The sequence below is a fragment of the Limulus polyphemus genome, unplaced genomic scaffold (assembly GCF_000517525.1).
Source record: "Limulus polyphemus unplaced genomic scaffold, Limulus_polyphemus-2.1.2 Scaffold583, whole genome shotgun sequence".
Classification (NCBI taxonomy): Eukaryota; Metazoa; Arthropoda; class Merostomata; order Xiphosura; family Limulidae; genus Limulus; species Limulus polyphemus.
This window is the reverse complement of record NW_013666193.1, coordinates 161,342-184,369: the sequence shown is the minus strand read 5'-3', so window position 1 is coordinate 184,369 and position 23,028 is coordinate 161,342. Positions and strand designations below refer to the sequence as shown.

General features: G+C 33.7%; 2 protein-coding genes across 2 annotated transcripts in view; one reads left to right on the top strand and one right to left on the bottom strand.

Moving 5' to 3' along the window:
- LOC106459261 overlaps positions 1-19,523 on the bottom strand; it is a 78,930-nt gene extending 59,407 nt beyond the window's left edge. The window contains exons 1-5 of the mRNA XM_022385715.1: positions 15,065-19,523; positions 14,133-14,266; positions 13,628-13,692; positions 12,964-13,156; positions 10,774-10,896 (exon numbers count right to left, since the gene is read on the bottom strand). Coding sequence (XP_022241423.1) covers positions 10,774-10,896; positions 12,964-13,107 — 267 coding nt within the window. The 5' untranslated portion in view covers positions 13,108-13,156; positions 13,628-13,692; positions 14,133-14,266; positions 15,065-19,523. The remainder of the gene's footprint in view (positions 1-10,773; positions 10,897-12,963; positions 13,157-13,627; positions 13,693-14,132; positions 14,267-15,064) is intronic.
- Positions 19,524-19,724: 201 nt separating this feature from the next.
- LOC106459268 (nucleic acid dioxygenase ALKBH1-like) lies at positions 19,725-22,542 on the top strand. Its single transcript, XM_013918865.2, has one exon. The coding sequence runs from the start codon at positions 19,903-19,905 to the stop codon at positions 20,920-20,922; it is 1,020 nt and encodes a 339-aa protein (XP_013774319.1). The 5' UTR covers positions 19,725-19,902; the 3' UTR covers positions 20,923-22,542.
- Positions 22,543-23,028: the final 486 nt, after the last annotated feature.

Genomic DNA, 23,028 nt, shown 5'->3' with positions numbered 1-23,028 from the left:
AAAACAAAGAGTGGGTTTCCTTCTTACTTTTCTTTTTCTTTGGGGTGGGTGTACAGGGACAACCTTGAAATACCAAACAGTCCTTGTCTGTTTATTATATATCTATATAAATATAATGTACCATCTGTTGTGGACAAATTTTCACCAAAATTGGTATGGAAGTTCATTACATCCATGCAGGGTTGCATACAAATTTTCAGTTTTGTATTTTTTACCACTACTTCACCCACTGTAGATGGATCTTCACCAAATTTGGTATGGGGGTTCATTGGGTACATAGGGAGATACATACAAATTTTCTATTTTAAATTTTGCTTTCCGTGGTTTTTATGGGTGTTCTTTACCACAACTTTGCCCCCTGTTAGTAGATCTTTACCAAATTTGGTGAAGGTTTGTTGGGTCCATGTGGATATATATATGTAAATTTGTGGTTTCACATTTTGTGTTTTACAGTTTTTATAGGCATTTTTTATAAGTACATATAAGGGCAGCAACTTTTCACTAATCATGAATTTACATAGCTTCTGTCCATGAGATGGGTACTCCAGCTACTTATATAATAAGTTTAACCCTATGTTTTTAATGCTTAGTATAATTCTGAATTTACCATTTCGGCAAACTTTTATTTAGTAAAAGTGAAATCTCTGTTATACACAAAAAAATCAGAATTTTTAATAAATGAAAAATATACACAAAAAACAATAAATTTAATACTTATGTCTGGACACCTTGTTTTGCCTTAGTAAGATGATGCATTGTAGGCTTACATTTATGTAATGATACAGGTGTTCTTTAAAAATATTATTTTTCTTTTGAAATACAAAATTTAGGAAACAAAATATCATTACACACCAAAAGCAGAATGCACTAAAACTACAATAATAGGATTGCCTTTCAAACTATGTTATAAATGGTTGAAAACATTTCATTAGCTAGTTGAGCCAAACATGAAAGGAAAATAATAAAACTGAGACCATATATTTCCAAAGTTCACTTAAACAAACTAACCTCAAAATGAATTTTATAAATCAGAATCTTCTTTTTTATTGGTTATAAATAACCCAATAGCACATGTCAGAGAGAGCTATTGACATTTTGTGAAAGACAGGATATGATATGAGGGACACAGCATGTAGGTTTGACTTTCTTGTTTATATCTCAATCAAGTATGAAGCTTGGAGGCTATAAATTTACATTATGGATCAGAAATATCTATAGTATAAGTTTGCAATTTGTGCAAGACTTGAAAGATCAAAAGGGCTATAAAAAAACATAAAATGGGAAATTTGGATTATGACATGTCATGTGTTAGAGAGGAGTGAAGATTGAGAATTTATTCTAATATTTCTTTTTGAAATTAAGAAACGAAAACTTATATAATATTAAAATTTGAATTATAAACTATGTTTGATTAAATTTTGAGCTTTGACTCACTTGTGCACATAGGGTTAAGCTTTGGAGGTTCAGAGGCAGAAAATTGTAAAGTTAGTTACGAACTTGAAGAATGGTTTGCCTGATTATATGTACAGTTCATTTTTTATACTTATATACTTTAATTAAATAAGTGCAAAGACATGAAGAGCTACATTTAGTTTGGTTTTGATATTTTGGTATATGACCTTCTGCCACTGCAAGTTTCATGTTTTTACATAATTAAGTAAATCCTATACCTGTAATTATGTGACAGATTATATATATATATATATATATATTTATTTATTTATTTATTTTAAAGCAAAAAAACATCATGAAAAGAAAAGAAATAAAGGATCTTCCTAAAAATCTGCCAGAATAAAATCGTAAAATAAGAAAACAACCCATCAAGTATAGTTATTAATCAAAGTAATTGGTATGTATGTGTGTAATAGTTCCATTTAACCTTTACACCTCCTATTGCAGGGATTAAACCTAGGACTGCATGCACTACAAATGGGTGCTTTACCAATTGAGCTAAAGGCTTAACCCACTAGTAACCGCTAGTACAGAATTTTTTAGCAATTCAAATTACTATGTTCTTCCTTTCTCACATGCAAGTCCAAGTGGCTGGATGCCAACTTCTTAAAAACTTTATGCATTGGATTTGAACATGAGACCTCTCATATACCAGATTGGTGCTTTATAGGGATGCACGGATACCTGGCTAGATATTCGGCCCCTGCCAGGTATTGGGCTACCCGGTAATACTCAGCTCTGGCTGAGTGTCAAAGTTAGGCATCTAAGCCCTAATCTTTGTGGCAGCTAACACGGTACTGAAAGTTACAATCAGTAACTCGTTTAATTATAAAAAAAAGTTGTTCTGAGCAACAAAAACTGACCAGCCCCTGAAAGTCAGGAGTTCAGAGAACAATAGGGGTTAATAACAGGCACTGCTTGACAAGTGAATTTCTGGGGAAGGTGGGGGTTTGAGAACAATAGGGGTTAGGGTTTGAGAACTTGGGGCTAGGCATTGAAAGTTGAAAGTAAAACTTGAATGTTTTGTTGGTGATTATTCAGTTAAATGTAATAAATGTCAATTTTGTGTCTGTTTCTAATTTTTTTGCGTGTTGTTTTTTCTTGGAGGGGACGGCAAGGGGAGAACTCAGTCCTAGCCAAAGCTTAGTGAATCCCTAGTGCTTTACCAACTGAACTAAAGCATTAACCCACTAGTAATTGCTAGTAAGGCACTTTTAAATAACTCAAACTATCAAACGTCTACAAAAATGTGTTAAACACAACCTGTACAGATACAAATATTTAAAATAAACTTTTACTTCTATTATTGAGAATATTGGTAGTATAAAACCCACAATTTTTGTTTGACATACTAGCTATCTAGCATTTTGGTGAGAGGTATGTTTGACAGGAACAACATGTCATGAGGACCATATGGTATATGTTTATTGGTTAGGAACATTTGGATATCTAGAAGAAGTTCAAAGATTAATAAATATTTCACAATTTTTCAAACAGGTACTTGTTGCATTTTATATGAATGTTTCAACCAATAAATTACTATATATATAAACTGTTGAATAAATAAGTAATATACAATAAAATCTATGTGGTACTTATTCTTAGACAAATAAAATTGATTTGTGGCAAATTTTTGAACAAGCAAATTTGTTGTATGCTAACTTCCACTATATCTGAACTTCATTTTCCTGTTTTTCTGCTCATGTATACAGTTATCTGTAAGCAATGATAATGTAGTACTGCACTAACAAACTACAAATAAAAATGGACTTGCATTATTGAATAGTCAATTAAAAATGAAACCTGGGGTACACAAATTATCCTTATTTGAATATTGTGACACGTGAAGTTCAGCATTTGCATTTTAAATAATTGCCTGTTTGCAAATCTTTTTATAAATCACTAAAGTTATAATTTTCCTACACTGAAAATGCATTTCTGACAGGTACTTACTTCTGCTCACATACACAGTTATTCTCGTTCAATGCTGCAGTCTATTTGCAAACAATTTTTAGCATGCCACAAGCCTTACACTCCCACGCACCCCTCAATTCACATGGTTTAACTGATTCTCATATACAAATTATTGTGTAACAAACCTCCATAAATAATAGTGCCATACACCCACATGACTCCCTGTATGCTATTCTACCTAACTATCACCTCAACTTTAGGCAATAAAAAATAAAAGCACTGGTTGACAGTGGGGAAGAAGGGTGGGAAGTGCGAGCAGAAGTGAGTACCTGTCAGAAATACATTTTCAGTGTAGGAAAATTCTAACTTCTGACAAGGTACCTTACTTTGCTCACATATATAGCTAGAATCCCATGCTGAATACGTGGAAGGACTGGTGTGAGGGAAAAAGTAGAAGCATCCTTCAAAAGCATCTAAAGAACACTAACTAAAGGACTCTCTAATAATAGAATTATATGTGGGAGATCGCACCACTTCTGTACCAGGTATATTCTGTCCAGATGTGGAAAAGGAGTGACAGATCCGGACAGAAAATTATGGAGAACACATCCCAATGGGAGAGAAAATGGTTGGACAGTGATCCTAACCACAATATATTATAATTTCAACTTCCCTGATGAACAGAATTCAGGTAAAATAAGGAATGTGGCCCAAGGTGTAGAGTGGCTAGGGCATGACAGACTAAATGGCAAATGAACAGCATCCAAAACTCAACCACTGGGAACCAACATTAATGAGGATCCTACCCTTGGTAAGTCAACTACAATCCAAAACTCAACTGCTGAGAACTGACATCCATGCAGGGGTAGGAAAGAGAATCATACTATCTTCACCTCAAATTCAGCCAATCGGAGGGAGAGATCCCACCACTGATCTGTGATCAGGGCACACGTGAGCAGAGTGAAATAATATACATATATATCCTACTCAAATCAAACAGACTGGAACTACCTCAACATCCTAACATCCTCAGCATAAAGACATCAAGGGGGTAGCACAAGAGAAATAAGCGGAACAACCAACAAGTGCACCCACTGTAACCCACGACACTGGGGTAGTACACTTGAGGCAAAGTGAGTGAGGAATCAGGGACACCCTAAACACATGTGAGGACATGATGTTGATTGGTTCAGCTCTAAAACCAAAACTTAATTACTGGGAACTGACTTTCATGTGGAGGTAGGATGAGGGATCCCAGTCATTATGATGGTGCACTCCAAAGCTATAACATCCCCTCAGACAAACCCATGCAGAGATGAAGCATCCACTTGAAGAACATCTTATCAGCTACACCACTACCCTACTCTCAAGTATATGGAGTCTTTATTGTTTGTATTGTACATCTCTCATTTAGGAGGATATCTCCATGGTCCACCACTCCTGGAACTGGAAAGTGGTAAGGACTCTCTTACTCCACTGGAAGAAACAGGAGGAACATGGTGGAAAGTCCAGAGGAACATTCCCACCAGAGACAGTGCAATGGGTGACCATGAAATCCTGTTTTGAAAAGCAGACCACACCTAATTTATTAAATCTAAGGAATGACTTGGATGGGCAGCAATGCCCTTCTGCTTTATCCATGAAATCTTTGGGTTACTACAATCCAGAACAGACATATTTATGAAGCAAAGATATCACAAGGAATAACCTACCAGTGATCTTGTGGAACACCCCATCACTAGTTTATGTGATTGTAATGAACAGTGTGCATTTTGTGGACATGGAAGTTATGAAAGTGAATTCAACATGGCCTTATAGTGCAGGTTTTAGCACAATTCTAAGTGATTGAAGTATACCTGGACAGGTACCACTCACCACAGAGCTGGATTCTAGTCAAAACATGGAATAGGCCCCTGAAAATAATATATATAACAAAAGAAAGAAAACTTACCCAGTAACAGTCTCACCGAAGCATGAAGGATAGCAACAGGAGGACGACGGTACCCTGAGGAGGAAAAAACAGCTATCCAAAGCAGATAATGGGAGAGGAACATATGGGGTGTAGTCCCAGAACTCGACAGACAAAGTACCTCCAACAGACAATGAGGTTGAGATGCAGGTAAAAGGTAAGGTGCCTGAACAAAGTGAATATACCAGAAATTGATAATGGGAAGAAAGAATAAAGGCCAATCAAATCACAAGCCAAACCCAATGGGTAAGGGAGGAAAGGAAAAAAAAATCACAAACAGAGGAGTGCTGTAAGGAAACAAAACTGCAGAAAATGGAGTCAATGAAAAGAAGCCTTGAAAGCAATGAAGCAACCCAGAGCATGTATGGGACAGAGAAGGTCTTCCAGATATGACTGAGAATAAAGGTGGAAGATGGCAAAAAATGAAAATGATGAAAAGAATATTCCACATGAACCCCAGAGTGTAGGTTAGTAAAACTAATTCAGAAAAAGAATAACATATCAAGCCGAAACAGCCAAGGAAACCAGATCTGTGCTGGCCAGGAAGGATCAATTAGAAAGACCTGACCCGGAGTGACACTGATGATCAACATCACCTTGGGAAGAAGACTAATGATATGAGAAAAACTAATGTTATAAACTGGATCTAATTCTGTCTGAACATATCGATGGCCTGGGTGAGTGGATGATGAACTGGAGACCAAAAACAAAAGAGGTAACTTGGAATTGAGAAAGGAGGTAAATGCTTCCCATGGAAGAGCACCCCATAGGAGGCAGAGTCACGGAAAATTTGAGGATCGAGAGGCCACTCCTTGGGAGAAAGTGTGTTGGGACTAGAAAGGTGCAACGAGGATGAAAGCACCTGGAATAAGACACACCAGGAGATGTATGTCAAGTGCATGGGTTCAAAAGGGAGATCCACCATCTACCACAAAGGGTACAAGAACGAGTGCCTCCTTGACAAGTGATATAAGCCATCAATATCGAATAGTCAAAATGAAACATGATTAGTTAAATCCAGACATGAGGAAGAAAGTGAACTAAAGCAAGTTGGACTGTTGGAAGCGCCAGGGTGTTAACACGGTAAATCCTTGCATCCATAGGCCATTGTCCTGAAGCCTCCTGCTGATTAACCTACACACCCCAACTTTGGAGATGAGCATTGGGGAAGAGAACCAAATCTGGATGAGAGGAAGGAAGCAGTACACTTGATGACATGGGGGATATGTTCAACCAATGCATATATTCAAAGAGGGAAGGAAGAAAGTGAAGAGGAGAATACAAAGAACTCTAGCAAGAGACCATGGGTCATGCAGCATCTCCTGAAAAGATTGCAAATGTGCCAGACTCAAAGAGAGAAGTGCTTTCATAGAAGCTATATTCCCCCAATGCATTAGAACCTTGCTAGCAGTAAGATTGTGAACCATAATGGCATGGATAACAGAAAGCATTATCAAATGCAATTGAGGAGGAGAATGGATGATCCTGACAGAGTTGAGTGTTGAAAAAGACACTCCCAAATAGCCAAGATTGTTAATAGGTAATGAGAAAAACTTATCCAACTGGAAGATCCAACTATCTGAGCTACTGGTAAAAGAAGCAGAGGAGTATGTTATGACCACCCCTGTGTGGAAGGAACTAACCAAAGCCAGACATCCAAGTAGTGGTGTTAATGAAATTCTTCAAAATGTGGAAGTTGAGTAAAATGCAAACCGCCTGACAAAAGACATACAGAACCAAAATTAATCCAAAGAGCAAAACAGAAAATTTGTACTGAATCACATAATGAAAACAACCTAAGATAGTGTCCCGAGCAATGAAATATAAGAATGTGTACCATGGGCATTCTCAGTCCTGCAGAATTTGCCCACCTGCTTGTGATCATAGCATACATACTAAAAACAGGGAAGAACCAAGAAGTGATTGAGGCAGGACCAATCAAACCATAACTCCAATCAGCATCTAGCATATATGACAAATGGAGAAACCCGTAGGTAGGACATGAAGGTGTCAGATATGGAACATGAATAAAGATGGCAGTGACTCAGAATGAAACAAAAGAGCAATAAATAAAATAAACACATAGCATTGCAGATACTCCATGTGATGCTAAATGCACAGGAGAAGTCCCAAAAAACTGATTGGTGGAGAAAAAAAGTGTGGACTAGAAGTCCTTATTAGAAGTGGATGGTAAGCAAATGGTACAAGAGTGTCCCATTCCAGAAGATCTCAAAAGCAAAGAAGCCATGTACAGAGAGAAAGAACTGAGAATGGCAAATGCACCAACATGGCGGGAAGAAGGAAGAGGTATCCCACAAAAATCCTTCAGATATAGATGTAACGCCTAAGAAAGGAGGTGTAAGGTAGACATTTCCTGTAGGAGAGTCGATAGGGTAAGATGAAGCTGGGAAACTAGGTGGGAGATAAAATGGATAGGATTAACAGAGACTTGTACATACACTGGTCAGAGTGAAGTGCACAACTGCAAATACTCCTTGCATTAAACATGCTGAAAAAGAAACAAGTTAAAAGGGAGAATGCCATGAAACTTTTTTCTGTGGCGGCCAAGTGCCAGAAATTGGAACCTTTTTCCCCATCAGTAAATATGTAAATTACATCCTGATTTTTAGCTGTGGCATAGCAGCTTATAGAATGGCTACAAGTTTCTTTTCAAGTACAAATTTTTAACTCATAGCTCCAATTTGAGATCTAATTACAGTTTGCGACTCAAGAGGTCAAACCCTTTTGATTGATGTATTTGACCACACTCAATTTCTCATAGATTAATTTACTCTAATCCTGCCTAAAAGAATTTCAAATGCTGCAGCTAATGAGAATTCCCTGTTGTTTAGAAAATGAAGGGAAATAAGATATGTCAATAATTTGGCTCGATATATTTTATGTGCAAATCCACCAAAGACTTAGACCTACTACATTAGCTAGCTAGGGTTAACGTTACTGAATTACATGCAGCGAGTTGCACAATGCAATGTGCGTCAATGCATGATTTATAGGTTATGATGACATGCTATACTGTAGTGTAGGACTAGTTTACTGTTTATCAGCACTAGCCTACGTTAGAGATTACGTGAAAAAATATTAGTAGTAGTATTGTTTGGAAATAGAATGTTGACCTTATGTCACGGCAATGTGACTTTCTATCTCTCTCTCTGTCAGTCAAGATTTACAAGGGGCTGCTGTTCAGAGACCGTGTAACTGATTTTCGTCAATCTTGGTCAAGTAGTCAGGCATGTTGGGGTTGAATTTTGTTGGTAGAAATTAGGCTTTTAAACATCTCCTCCTCCCAGTGATTTTGTCTGATCGTTCTCAAAGTTAGACAAAATAATAAATAGATAGAGGTGCATAAAAGTTGTATACAATTCTTAGGTCAAAAATCATTTGGGGCAAAAGATAGAAATCTTATAAAGCACTTATTCTCTTTATAAATAAGTTTGATGTTTATCGAAGTTGGATAAATTAGTAAGTGGATATAGATGCCTGAAATCTGTTCATGATTTGTGAAGCACCTTAAAATAACCAAATAGTTCAACTATACTTTCTCACAGGCTAAGTACAGTCTTTGAGCTTATGACCGTATTGCAAAATATTAAACAAATGTTTCAGCTTTCTTTCTCACGAGCTGAACTGCCACTTTACAATAAACACATGTTTCAACCAAGCTAAACTATGGACTTGGGATGTGTTGCAAAATAATAGTTGTGAAATGCTAACGAAAGATAAACGTTGAACACACTTGTCTGCATATCAGTGATAATGTAGAGGATTCTCATGTAAAGTGATTCTAACTAGATGGATATGTAAGTTTAAACAATTGTGTTCAGGGTCGTGAATTTTAATCTGATACCACTTAGTTGGAAAGATGTTTATTCAAGACATATTATAAAGGATAGGAAACTGTATACACTAGTAACCTTTCCTGTAACCTTTTATATTATTTGACATCAAGTCCTTGGTTACTGGGCACAAAGGAAGACGAGTCCACTCTAATTGCTGAACCAATCACTTCGAAGTCTACCTCCATGAGTTTGAATGGATTATGCTGCAAAACAATATAAAAATTGATGTCTCTGGACCAAAAGTGTGGTTGTCCCCAACATCAGGGTTGTTCCCACCTTTAAGGTTGCTCCAGAGGGTTCCAGGTTGTTCCAGGCTTTCCAGATGCTCCAGTTCTCTTAGCTAAGTTCCCAAGATATACAGACAGAAAATGGCAGTTTATCTATACATGCAAGACTTGCACTACAGTAACTCCACGTAAGTCTTAATTGCTACTCTCCTTTCACCAATAATATTGCCAGGTGGAAATATGATGTATAATACAAAAGTCGTTAAAGTTAAATAAGTAATGTTGATAGGGTTAGAAACATTATGGATCTAATACTGAAAGTGTAAACTTTTATGTGATCAATGATATTGTTTTTCATTCATTATAAGTCTTCATATCTTTATGTTAATAAAGTGTATATCTTTTGGTGTAGAATTGGATTCATTTATTCCTTGCTTTACTTGTAAATTTCCTTGATTTGGTTGACTTGTGTACCCTGGGTGTAATTGGTGTCTTGTCACCTCAAACGATGCTTTTTCGTTCCCATGATAGAGCAGCCTGTTACATTTGTAGTCATCTGAAGTCAAATCCTGGAAACCTTTAAAATGCTTCTCCTCCCAGGGATTTTGTTTGATCCTTCTCAAATTTAGACAAATTAATAAGTGGAGAGAGATGCATAAAAGTTGTATATGATTTTCAGGTTAAATGTCATTGGGGTCAGGTGGAGGTATGAATGAGGAATCCTATTATGGTCACAGGGCATTTTAGATCAGCATGATACCTATTTTTTTTATCTTAAAGCTGATGTACTATTACTTCATAAGTCACATTAATTAAAGTTAAAACTCACCTACCTAATAAACATTATCTGGAAAGATAGGCCAGCTTCGCAAGCCCCCATTGAAAAAAAGTAATGCCATACTTACTAAACTAATTGGGAAACTCATTTCTATTCCATTAACATTAATGTGTACTGTGGCCATAGTGCCCTCCAGTTTTGGTGCCCTTCAAAATGACAAAAAATCCAAGGCCAAATGGTCTTGCTCCAAAAATGATGAATTTTCTGGCCTGTTGTCACATAATAATTTGCATACGAGAATAAATTAAACCATGTGAATCAAGGGGTGCATGGGAGTGAAAGGCTTGTGGCATACAAAAAAACGTTTTGCAAATAGAGGGCAACACAGAATGAGAATAGCTATGTATGTGAGTGGAAGTACGGTACCTTGTCATAATTCTAATTCTTAAAACTTTAAAACTTGCATTTAACTGATTTCTTCCCCTTTAAGAATTAACTGAGCAAATGTATCAAATGTTCATATAAAATTATACATAGATATCAAAAGGGATTCATAATAATGCCATAAACACAAACCTCACGATGTCCTTGTGCACAAGCAATCATCAGAGCAGTATTTCCTGAGCGCCTGTCACGAGCATCCACATTTACCTTCCGTTTTTGGGTCATTAGTGAAGACAACAGCTTCATATCTCCCTCCTATATAAACAAATGCATATTAGAAAATTGACATTTCAAAAATTATGAAAAGATATGTACTTCACAGAACAAAGTATTATATTTATGCACTACGTATATACAATGTTTTCAACATAAAACTCAGTAATTACAAAAGCAATTAGATTACAGCCCTTTCCAGACTGGAGGAGTGTCACCGATATCCACTTCTCACAGTGGAAATACTTAACCAAATAGCATCAAAATTAGTACAATCTTTTTTAATAGTATTCAGTTTCTGCTTTAAAAAAATCCATATAATTTGATTTAGTACTTCTATCATATTTTTAGGTTGTGCAATTTCCAAAATTTTTATGAGACATTGTTTTGAAAAATTAAAAATATCTCTTTTCATCTTAGAATTTAATTTTTTTTAGTACTGTTGATCAAAATACTTCATTTTACATGTTCAGTTAGCTTCAACTTGTTTTATGTTCATGAAAGTTTTTCTTCAATACTTTTAAATATTTCACATGTTAAAGCAATCACCTCTTTCAGCTATAAATCATACAAAACATAGCAAAAACTGACAAAAGTTTCATAGTGATCATTGATCTCACCATTACCATTGTCAGGCATTGTACTGACATTTTACCAACAATATTCTTCATCACGCTTAAATGATATCTAATAAATATTTTGTTTTCAATAAATAATAAATTATTTTATTTCTATGTTATTTTAATACATTAAACCTGACAACATATTAAAGAAAAAAGTGCTTGTGTCATCTGAATAGTTTATCATTACCTTCCGTATTCACTAAACGTAAATAAAATTATCTGATATTTTGTCATAGAAGAATATTGCAATAGCTTTCAAACAGATACAATTTAACACCTAAACATGATCAGGAATGAAAAGGATGTCAAAAGAAACTATACAAAAAATTCCTTGATCTGTGGTTTGTTCCTATGTATTGTAAGTTTTGAATTAGAATCAACTGTTCAACCCTAAGAGAGCTTTAGGTAGTTAATACATTAACAAACCAAAAATGGCTGTTGAAGCCACCTTATTTGCCCATTACCGAGATAGATTAGAATTTCTTTTACCCAATCATTTTCAACCACTAGTTATAGCTATTTTGGGTTAGTCTAGTGAAACCTAATTCTAGGAACCTTGATATTCCTGACATACACTATACACACATATTTCAAACTTTTTTAACACCCACCACATTAGCCAGCCCATCATCTTTTAGTACTGAGCATAGAATGGTCAACAAGAGAATCCTTCCTGAAACCTGAAATTTAGGGTTATTTTGATAATTCTTGATGAATGAAGCTTGGCACAACTTCTAAGTCGAAAAACAACAACAAAACAAATATTAATGAAAATTTGACATGATGAAATCTATATGGGATGATACTATAGTGGCACCATACTGGATATTACGATTCTTCTTATATTTACTTTTCATTTTTAATTTGAGAATAGCTATGGACATCATCTTGTAATGCATCATGCATCTGTTTCAACATTGCACCATTGGGCTTTACTGTACCACTAGTATCCCAAAATATTTAAACTATTGATTTCTTATACATGATTTCAATCCCCTTTTTTGAAGGTAATGATAATATTGTACCCACTTTTTTATGTTTTACTGTTGATGCGCTAATCAACTGACGATTCTTCAAGTCAGATGGAATGTCAAATTGATTGGGATATCTTCGAATAAGTTCTTTCCTCATCTGACCTGGACCCATGGTTTAGCTTAATTGCTACATTTAAACCATCACATTCACAAACATATTTAGAACATTTCAAGCATGTTTCATTGCTATATCATTTTACTTTACCTTTACAGTTAATTTCTCCATGTTAGCTCTCATGGTTACGGGTCTGGTCCAGTGACCAAGACCTTGAAAATAGTGCCAAACGTTTTCTTTTTGTCTAATCAAAACAACTCAAACCTTTCGGGAATGACTTATATTCTTGCATCCAGATCAAGATGCCGGGCTGACTCGTGTGGCAGGGGTTAAAATATTTTTCATGTTTTTGTCATTGCTTGTTACTAAGAGGTCAAAAATCTATTTCACAACTTACTCTAGCTGCTTCTACAAGCAACTGATCTGCATGAGTCAGAGGAGAACACACAGCAAAACCCTGTGTCTTTGAAACCTGATTTGCAAAGTTCACCTTTTTGCTTGAAGTCAGTTTTGTCAAGACTGGCTGACTATCATCTAGCATCCTGCCTCATATTTGACCCTACTGGCTATCTTGTCACAAGGTGATGATTCTGAAATGAGATAAAATCTTATAACAATATAATTCTTACCTGAAATACTGAAAACATTCAAACTAACAGTAAATGCATAGATGGTAATAACCTTTATGAAATGAGAAAATAATGTCTGTGCAATCTTTCAATAACTAGTTATTTCAGATCTCATTAACAATAAATTTTTTATAAAAAATGTTATCCTACTACTAAAGATTTAACATTAAAAGCAAAGAAGAAATAAATAAAGTGAATATAAGAAATTAGTCAGTCCATCAATGTTCCCAATACAATTACCAATGTTTAAAAAAGAAATAATGCAATATTTCCATATCTAGGCTCCTATGTATTTAACTGATTTTTTGTTTATAAGTTTAACAATTACTGAATAATGTGTACAAGTTGTCCCAAAAATAAGTTGTCATATGAACATCTGTACATGTTTACACAATATGCTCAAAATGTCTTTTCTCAAAATCGATACAGTACCATAGATGTTTAATCCAGATCACCTTCACAAGTTCATCAATATGCAGTGTGGTTATCTACAAAATCTGCAAAGAAACAAGAAAAGCAATGTTTACTTAACATTAGCAACTGAGGAACTAAAAAGAAATCCCTTGGCTCATTGTGATTATTCTATTCAAACTAACCACTAGTTGTGATTATTCCATTAATTTCATCAAAACCCATCTGCTTATAGTTAGTCATAAAATTTTAAGTATTCACTCTCGAACTATCCCAATCCTCTTTCATCTACCACGTCTGAAGACAAAGTCTTCCAAAGGCTAACTGCCTTGTTCAAAAAATAAAATTGCCCAACTTGCAGACTTACCATATTAAATCTTAAACCTATGCCCCCCTACCACTCATAGCATTAAAAATTAAAAATAATGACATATCAATCCTATCTAGTCCCCATATAATTCTGAACACTTAAATAAAATCTACTTTAATCCATCTTTTTCTCATGAGAAAATTTGAAAAGCCTTACCATGTCCTCATATGACAGGTCCTACATCCCAAGAATCAATCTAGTAGCACTTTTTTGAACCTTTATCAACAACTCAATGTCCTCTTTAAAGTAAGGAGCCTTAGACTGAATACAAATGAGGCCTAACAAGTGACCTATACAAAGAAATGATAACAGGCCTTAATTTTAACTTTTGGAGGCAATAGTAAATGGTTGGTAGTTATTTGCTCACACTAGCAGTTTCAGGACTGCTAATAGCAACAACAACAACATTCTTATCTAAAATTAATTGAAGCTGTGTTATAGTTAATTGTATCATGTATTGTGATAATTCAAAGTTATAGCTGCATATAGCTATATGAAAAAATGAAAAGTTCAGGTACATATGGAAAGAAAAGTGCAGTGATTTTTTTGCAAATGGATTAAAAGAAACAAAACATGGTTTTGAAGTTTGAATGACAAACATTTTCTTTAGTAAAGAAAACTGAAGAATGGCTGATTGTCCAGATAAAAAGGCTATTGCCTTGGGAAAATCTATGTAATAAAGCAAGGGTAAAAAATACAACAGAAAAAAAGAGACAAAGGTAATTACAAAAACAGGTAAGAACTCAAATAAATATTTTGGAAAACAGTATCAATAACAGCTAAGCCAAGCAAAGCCTAAGCCAGTTATTGAAGTCATGTAAACCAACTGAGTTAATAATTAAGCTGTTATTAGTACAGTTTTCTAATCAATGATCTCAAAAATGTAAAATTCTTATTTCAGAATTTGTTATTACTTTTTTTTACCTCCTTGTGTAATTTTCTTTGTCTTTTTACTTTTTTCTTTTCCCATTGACTTTTTTTTCCATTGTCTTTTTTTTACCCTTGTCTTTCATATCACCACTGGCCTTGGGAAGTAGTGTTATAAAGTAAAATGAACTATATTTAGAAATTAAGATAAGTTAACTTACAGAATCAGCAGAAGTTATGGCTAAAAGGGTAACACATGGATAAAGCTTCACCATCAATTCTTGGCTACTTCAGGACAGAAACGAGTCTCCTCTTCTCAAAGGTCAGAATAAATCTCCCAAAAAAGTGCAAGAACTTGCAATCACAAGGTGCAATTGATAAATCCAAAACAGGCACTAAAATTTCTTAGTTCCATATGACAGTTGGATAAGTACCCTCCATACACAAGGTCAATAAGAATACAAAGCAATTATGCATGAAATAGCAGATAAGTTCATTGACCAGAAATATATAAAATGAAACACGTCATGCTCAAATTTTACGGGATCTTAACTGAACTTAGTGTTCAAAAATGAGAACTTAGAAAAATCATTGATTTTGTAAATAAGAATATACACTATGGGAGAGTAAGGTATGTAGTATCTGCATACTACAGTATTAAGTGTTAATAATTATGCATATATCCTATTCATGTGTGAATCTTGTATGTCGTGTTTTCTTTTCAAATATCAAAACTCATTCATGTAACAGTATTAATATTTTAAATATTTCACAAAAGTTAAAAGATGCTTGATTCTGGCAGAGACTGGTGTATTTAGGTCATAAATGACTGGATTGACAGTCTATAGTATGCTTCTGCTGATGGCCACCCTTTACTAAACAAACAAAAAAAACATTATATTATTAACAGTTAAAGTTTAAACATAAATCTGGCAAAGCATTAGAAGCCAATTGGCCTACAATTTGTGTTAATCATAGATCAATTAATATAAATTTGGAAAACAAAATCTTTAGTTTATGTAATTTCTATAATATTATTAACTCCAATGAAGAATCATTTGGGCACAATATTTATAATCTTGCTGCCAGCAAAACTGCATTTCTGAGGCTAGATAGTGTGACTAGGCAGCTAGCCCACATACTAATTACCTTGGATCCAATCACACAATGAAGCTATGGTCTCATTATCCCCATTTCTTGATACTTAGCCTGGGTATGCCATGCAGTTCAAAACCGGCGAGTAAAACAATCTCGTTCACAATTACAGTAGCCTTCTGTACTCAGAATCTTGCAATATAAATGAGTGAAATACATGTATCAAGGGTTTATTCACATTTGACAGTAAGAATCTAGAAATATTCTCTCTGAAATGTGTACTAGTAAAACAGAAACAATACCACCAATGGCTTTGCTAGTGTTATCTTTGGGTCCTGCATAACCTCATTTAACCTGTATTCAATATTCCTGTAGATAAAGCATAAAATCTTACTTGCTTTACTATTGTTACAATGGCAACCAACTTCTGGGACACCCTGTACATTCATTTACATGCACAAGTTAGATTCCGAGATGATTTTACACTTGAACACAGATTTGGGTTTGACCCTCTCACTAGTACCTATAACATTGTAGATATGGAAGTTCCTCCTATTCTTTCCTTACCATAAATTCACAGACAAATCAACATTTAAAAAAAAAACAATTCAATTGGGCAAATATCACCTCTTTTAAGAAACATTGACCAATTGAAGGTTGACACAATTTTGTCTGAGAACAATCATGCATAAAGGTTTAGAATTAATCTGTGATAAAAAGTATCAGGAAATACTGATGTAAGCTCCATTCTATTCGTTACAGTTAACTTTGTATTTTGCATTATCAGAATATTAAAAACAATATATTAAATCTAAATATTTAACCATGTATGTTCTCATTAACATCTGACTTAGAAAATTTTGTTATCTATAAAAAATTTTTTAGCCATTTAAATATATACTGGATCTGAAGTTATCACTACTACTACTCCAGGATTCCATCTCAACTTTAAAGTAAATTTAAGAATGATTAAGGAAAGCTTGATAAATATTTAAATGATAAAGGCTAGCTGTTAGTGTTTTTTGAAGTTCAGTTTAGTAGATGTAATAGCCTATATAGACAAACAGGCTCCTTGTTGTAAATGATGCTATAGACTGAACATGCCTGGTGTCATTAAGAGTGGACAAAATGATGGTCTGTAATTAATGAGACCTTCACGAAGTCCCTATGAAAACTGGTACTGCTTAACATACAGTTGATCTGAGACTTTTACATACTCCTGAGAACTCCATCAGCTCAAGTTGGGTGTGTGATGCCATTACTATGGTTGTGTCATTGATGGAAAACTAAAATCCAGTCTGAAAGCTCTGGTTTCTGATGTCCTCTATTTTTGTTATAAGCAAGGCCTTGATTGTGTGTGAGGTCAAGCTGCTGGATTTCAAAAATGCTTCTTTTAATGTTTTAGTATATAACAGTTTCTTATGCTTTGACCTATAGTCTTTCTAGTTTCGTCAATATTTCAATCTTAACAAGAACAGGGAACTTTGTATAAGAAATAATTTCCACTTACTTATGAATCTGTTGACTTTTACGAGTATCTTTCTATAAGGTTTTACTGACTTTGAAGTAAACTTTACTCTCCAATTTCTGACATATCCTCTGGAAACAGTTCAGAAGATTTTTAACATACTATCTCTTGAGAAAACAAGGCAAGATGGAATTTTATTGATAAGATTAGGTCCACTGATTTCTCTGTGCTATGTTCTTAATATAACAAGCTGAGAGCTCAAAAGTTTAAAATCTGGAAAGGATGAGATAGGTTCCTGTTAACTTTTTTATTTATTTTTCTAACAGAGTAATTGACTGATTGAATAAGTTACCACTGGCAGTAATGGAGGGCAGTGCATTACATGAACTCAAGAGGGAGAATTCATGATTTTCTAAAAAAGTAAATACTAAGTTTAAATTTTTACTTTTATCAAGAGTGCATGTGCAAGAACAATCTAAAAGGACCAAAAGGTCCCTTGATGTACACAAGTTATCTTCTGTTTTAGCAGAGTGGTTCTATCTGTTTAGAGTTGCTTGGATGAACCATGATGGGTAAGCATTGGCTTGATAGATCTTTTCCATTTTTGTTGTTGTTGTTTTTCTTCTTTAAATTGGTTTTGTTGCATAGCTGAAGAAGCAACTGCTTATGTTTGACAGAAGATTAGTTAGGTTTGAAGTGGAGAAATGAGGCCAGGTGATGATTGTGTTTGTAGATAAGGACATCTAAGAAAAGTAATGTTTTACTTTTTTCTGTTCAAAAGGGTTGATGCCTTTGAAAAAGCTGTCTTCAATGTAAAATTTGTCTGGCTAGCCTACACTAATTTCATCTATATATCTTTTCTCTTTTTCACGCATATGGAAAGTGGCAGATTGTTAGCTTTGGTCTCAAATTTTTTCATGTAAGTTGCTTAAGATTGGGAAAAGTAGTGAACCCATGAAAGATCACAGGTTTAAATGTAGAAGACACTTTGTAACTAAAAGCTGGCATTATTTGTCCAATGTGATATGAATTACAAGATGGAATCAATACTTATGACAATGCATTTAAGTATTTAGTACATTATATAAGAAATAAAATTTGTTTCTTAGTTGTTATGCTGACCCTAGCATGATTAATGATGTTAACACTACAAATCTGGTGTCTTGTTCTAAAAAAAAAAAGTTTGCCTTTTTTTCTTATGGCCACACAAAAACAATTACCACATTTTTCTTATTATTAGTATAAATTAACCATTTAATATAAAGATTAGAATCAATAGAAATATTAGAATTTGAAATCTGAAGGTTGTTAAATCATACTACAACTGGTACAAATGAAGTACTTTGTAAATAATGTTGTAGTCTTATATATTAATTATATCAATGTCCTTTTTAATGTAAGGAACCCAAGATTGAACACAATACTCCACGAGGCCTAACCAGTGATGTTAAAATGAAATTATAACCTCTTTAAACTCATATTCAATATTTCTGTAAATACAGTCTAAAATCTTATTTGTCCTACTACTCGTGCAACACTCTTAAATAGCTTAAGTCGAGACTAATCAACCCAAACACCAAGATATAATTTGTAAACTTAAGTCTTCCTATAACAAAAATGGAGTGTAAATTGTAATTATTCTGCATTGGTATAAAATTAAAATTTTAAAAAGGATAATAATTTAATCAACAATAACATAGGCCCTAGCCTAAGCCTATATAAAAATAATTTATTATTACACTTACAAGTTATAGGCTTTAGATACTCAAATATGTTAACTATTTTAAAAATGTTTGATATTTAACTTAATGGGGCAATGTCTAATAAATATGTTGTTAATTACAAGTTCACGTTGTCGACGTAAATCAGGAGAGTAAATCTAACTAGTACTTAGTACTACTAATAGTATTAGCGATAAACAATGATTGATCGTTTGTATACTGCTACTAAACTCTATAAAGTATTAACAATGTTAATAACATTGCAAGTTGCAACAGCATTGGTACTGGTATTAGTTCACTACACATATTACATAATACTAATTTTTTTACTAACTCTTTTCGTTTTTAACGCCTAAAGGTTATTACAGTTTGTATTTTTGTTAACTAATAGTAATCCGATTATAACTACAAAAAATAAAAACAAAAGTATTCGTTTACCCTTCTATAAATTAATACCACTTAGCCTCAAAACCAGCTACTACTTTAACCTAATTGGAAGTAGCTTTGAATTACAAAGAGGACTAAATTTGTTTGAGTATTTTATTCAGACAAATTCGACAGCTTTTTCATATATTATAATTTAATTGTACTGTTCAGTTTGCTTGTGCTCGGAATCTACTCATGATTTCTAACACAGATTTTAAAAGCTGGTTCATAAGTATGTTCAGGCGACTTGTGGAAGACACGGAACTAATCAAACACATATGGAACTTACCCTGAAATTGGATTCATTCAAAATATCTGGTGTGGCGAGTATAGAGATTTCGTATGTGGGATGAACGTGCGAGAAAACGATTGTGATTTATTCAAAACTGTTTTTAAGCAATACAAAAGAAAAGCACCTCCACCCGACTTATCAAATGTCATAGATTTTGAGAAATCCCAAAAATTTCGTGACTGGGGTGTTGTAAAGTGTGATGACGAATATTTATCGTGTGAACATGGCTGTCTAACTGGTGCAACTTCAACTAATAGTAATACTTATTCAACTAATTGTCCCGGACCTAATTTTGTAACACAAGAAGTGGAAAAGACTAACACTAACTGTAAAAATTTAGGTTTAAAACCAATTGTGGAATGGAGATTATTCACACTGAATACGTTACCAGGATTCATTTTTATATCTAATCCGTTTACACCTGAAGGTCAGCAGATGTGGATTAGAAATTGTTTACTGAAGTACCCCATGAAACCAAATATTACAAATCTTGGAGAAAGTACTAACAGCGACATTTTTGACGATCATTTACTTACAAATCTTGGTACAGAAAAGTTTAATATACTGAATGTGAAAAAACTACGATGGACAACCCTAGGCTATCACCACAACTGGGATACAAAAGTTTATAGCAGAGATATGTGTTCACCTTTTCCTGAAAGTTTGAAGAACTTGAGTGTTTTTGTTGCACGTATACTAGGGTTTGGTAATTTTCAACCAGAAGCTGCCATAATTAATTATTATCACAAAGATTCGACTTTGGGAGGGCACACAGATCATTCTGAATTTGACCTTTCTGCACCATTGTTTTCATTTAGTTTTGGGCAAACTGCTTTATTTCTTATTGGGGGTAATAGCAAAGCTGTTTCTCCAATGCCTATCTTTATTCGAAGTGGAGATGTTGTTGTAATGTCTGGTGCAAGCAGGCTAGCTTATCATGGAGTACCAAAAATAATATTAACAGAAAAGGGATTAGGCTGGAAAAGTGCTGAAAGTAACAACTCTGACTGGAAACAATATGATGATTACCTGAAGAACTACAGAATCAATATGAATGTAAGACAAGTTTGGCCATAGGGCTGAGAAGTCTGAAGAAGTAAAATATTCTTTTAGCTATAGTATAATAGATCTAGAGTAGAAAGAACTAATTAAATGAAATGTATCAAATGATAATATTTATCTTATACTTTCATCCAATAGTTCTTTCATGTTTTTAGTTGTCTTGAAAAAATATCATAAAACAAAGATGATTTTTCTTGTTTAAAGATTTTGAACAGTATGATCTTATGTATAAACTGTTTTTATGTAGTTTTATTTTGTCATTGTACAAATGTCTAAAATATATTACTAATAGTAATATGTAGCTCCACTGCAGTTTTAAGTGAATGGTTCATTCATAAATAAATTTACAAGAAGATATCTAGTTTTAAGTACTTGAATGAATATAATTTGTTACATGTAAACAAAGACATAATGCATTTCAAGATGAATATATTTATAGCGCAAAAACTTATTATGGTAAGTATTAAGAATTTCCAAGAACAATCATTGCCAAACGATGTTAAGGTCTAAATTTTAAGAAATTCTAACAAACCAATGGCAATGCTCCCAATATCTAACATTGTACACATTAGTCATTTTAGATCATGTACTCTTCCAATCACATATTCAGACATGCCAGATGTTTGTTTGGAATCTTATGTTGCAGTGTGTAAGGAAATATGTATTTCTTCTCACCAGTTGCCAATATACAAACTCCTTTATGAAACTTTTCAATCAGTTGATGAGCTAGGATAATTCATTAAATCTGTAGTTTACAAAGACACAGAACATACAGATATTGAGTCAAGAACAAAACTTCAGTCTAAAATGTTTGAAGTAGTTTAAACAGTGGACAGGATCCATAACTGGTACTACAATTGTGAGAATATTGTCATTTATTGAAAGGAGTAAAAAAGGAGTAACCAGAGTTAATTGTTAAAGACATAATGCAGTATGACTTCAATACATTTACAAAAAAAGCAGTAACTGTAGTGTTGGACGTACAAAATGAATGCAAAACACTAGAAATGTATTTTTGGAATCTAAGACAAAATCGTGATGATGTGGATGTTATCTGAATGTCCATACATTCAAGTCTGTCCAGAAGCAACTATAACATGTGCATACCATGGAAGCAACTTGCATGTAGTTCTTTCTTTATTCATTCAGCATATGTATATGAATTTTTTATTCAATTCACAATTTCACACTACTTTGCCCCTCCCTGGAATAATTTCTGCTGATGCCCATGCATGTTATGTAACCATAACATTTTTCTTTGTATGATCCTTCCATTTTACTCATTACCAAATACAAAAAGTTTCAACAAGGAAAGTACCTAATGGTAGACATTTCAGTAGAAATTTCTACATGGTGTGTGTGTGTATATATGAAATGACTAAGGTGTTTAACTAACTCTTCCCTTCACAAGTTACTTTTATATCCTATAAGTGATTAAATGTTGTGTTATGAGTTAGCAGCTTAATGGTAAAGGGATTTATTGTCACAGAATAACTATTAGTATTTTCTGCTAGCAATGTTTGATTCACAAGGTTTTTATCTCTGTTTATGGATGTAATATCATGACATATCTATTTATAATGAGTATGTGATAAGAAATATGAAAAGTAATAAATTGAACAGTTTGATAAATAATGAATTCAGTAACCCAATTAATTTAAATTTTAAGAATGAAGCTAATTACTCACAATTTAATTTGTTTAAGCTTTTTTCATGATTTGAAGAGTCAGAATGCTAACTATATTAGAATTGTGAAACAACTGATATAAAATGGTTACATTACAAGGTTAATATTACATTAATAAATTTTAGCATGAATACTAAAGTTGTCATTGTTTGCACTTTAAATAATTGTTAATCAGGTGTATGCAATGTTTTAATCTAACGTTGGCAGTTTTACACAAACTTACAATTGGGACATGAAAATTGATGAAATAGGTACACTGTAAAAATTTGTTCTTTTATTGATAGTTTCATATCACATTCTGTAATCTGTTGTATTTACTGTTCAACACATATGCATAAATTCAGAATTTTTTCTGCTGCACTTAATTGTGGTCTCTCAGATTCTATAAATGCTGATATGTATGAAGTTTCACACCCATGTCATTCAACATTCCT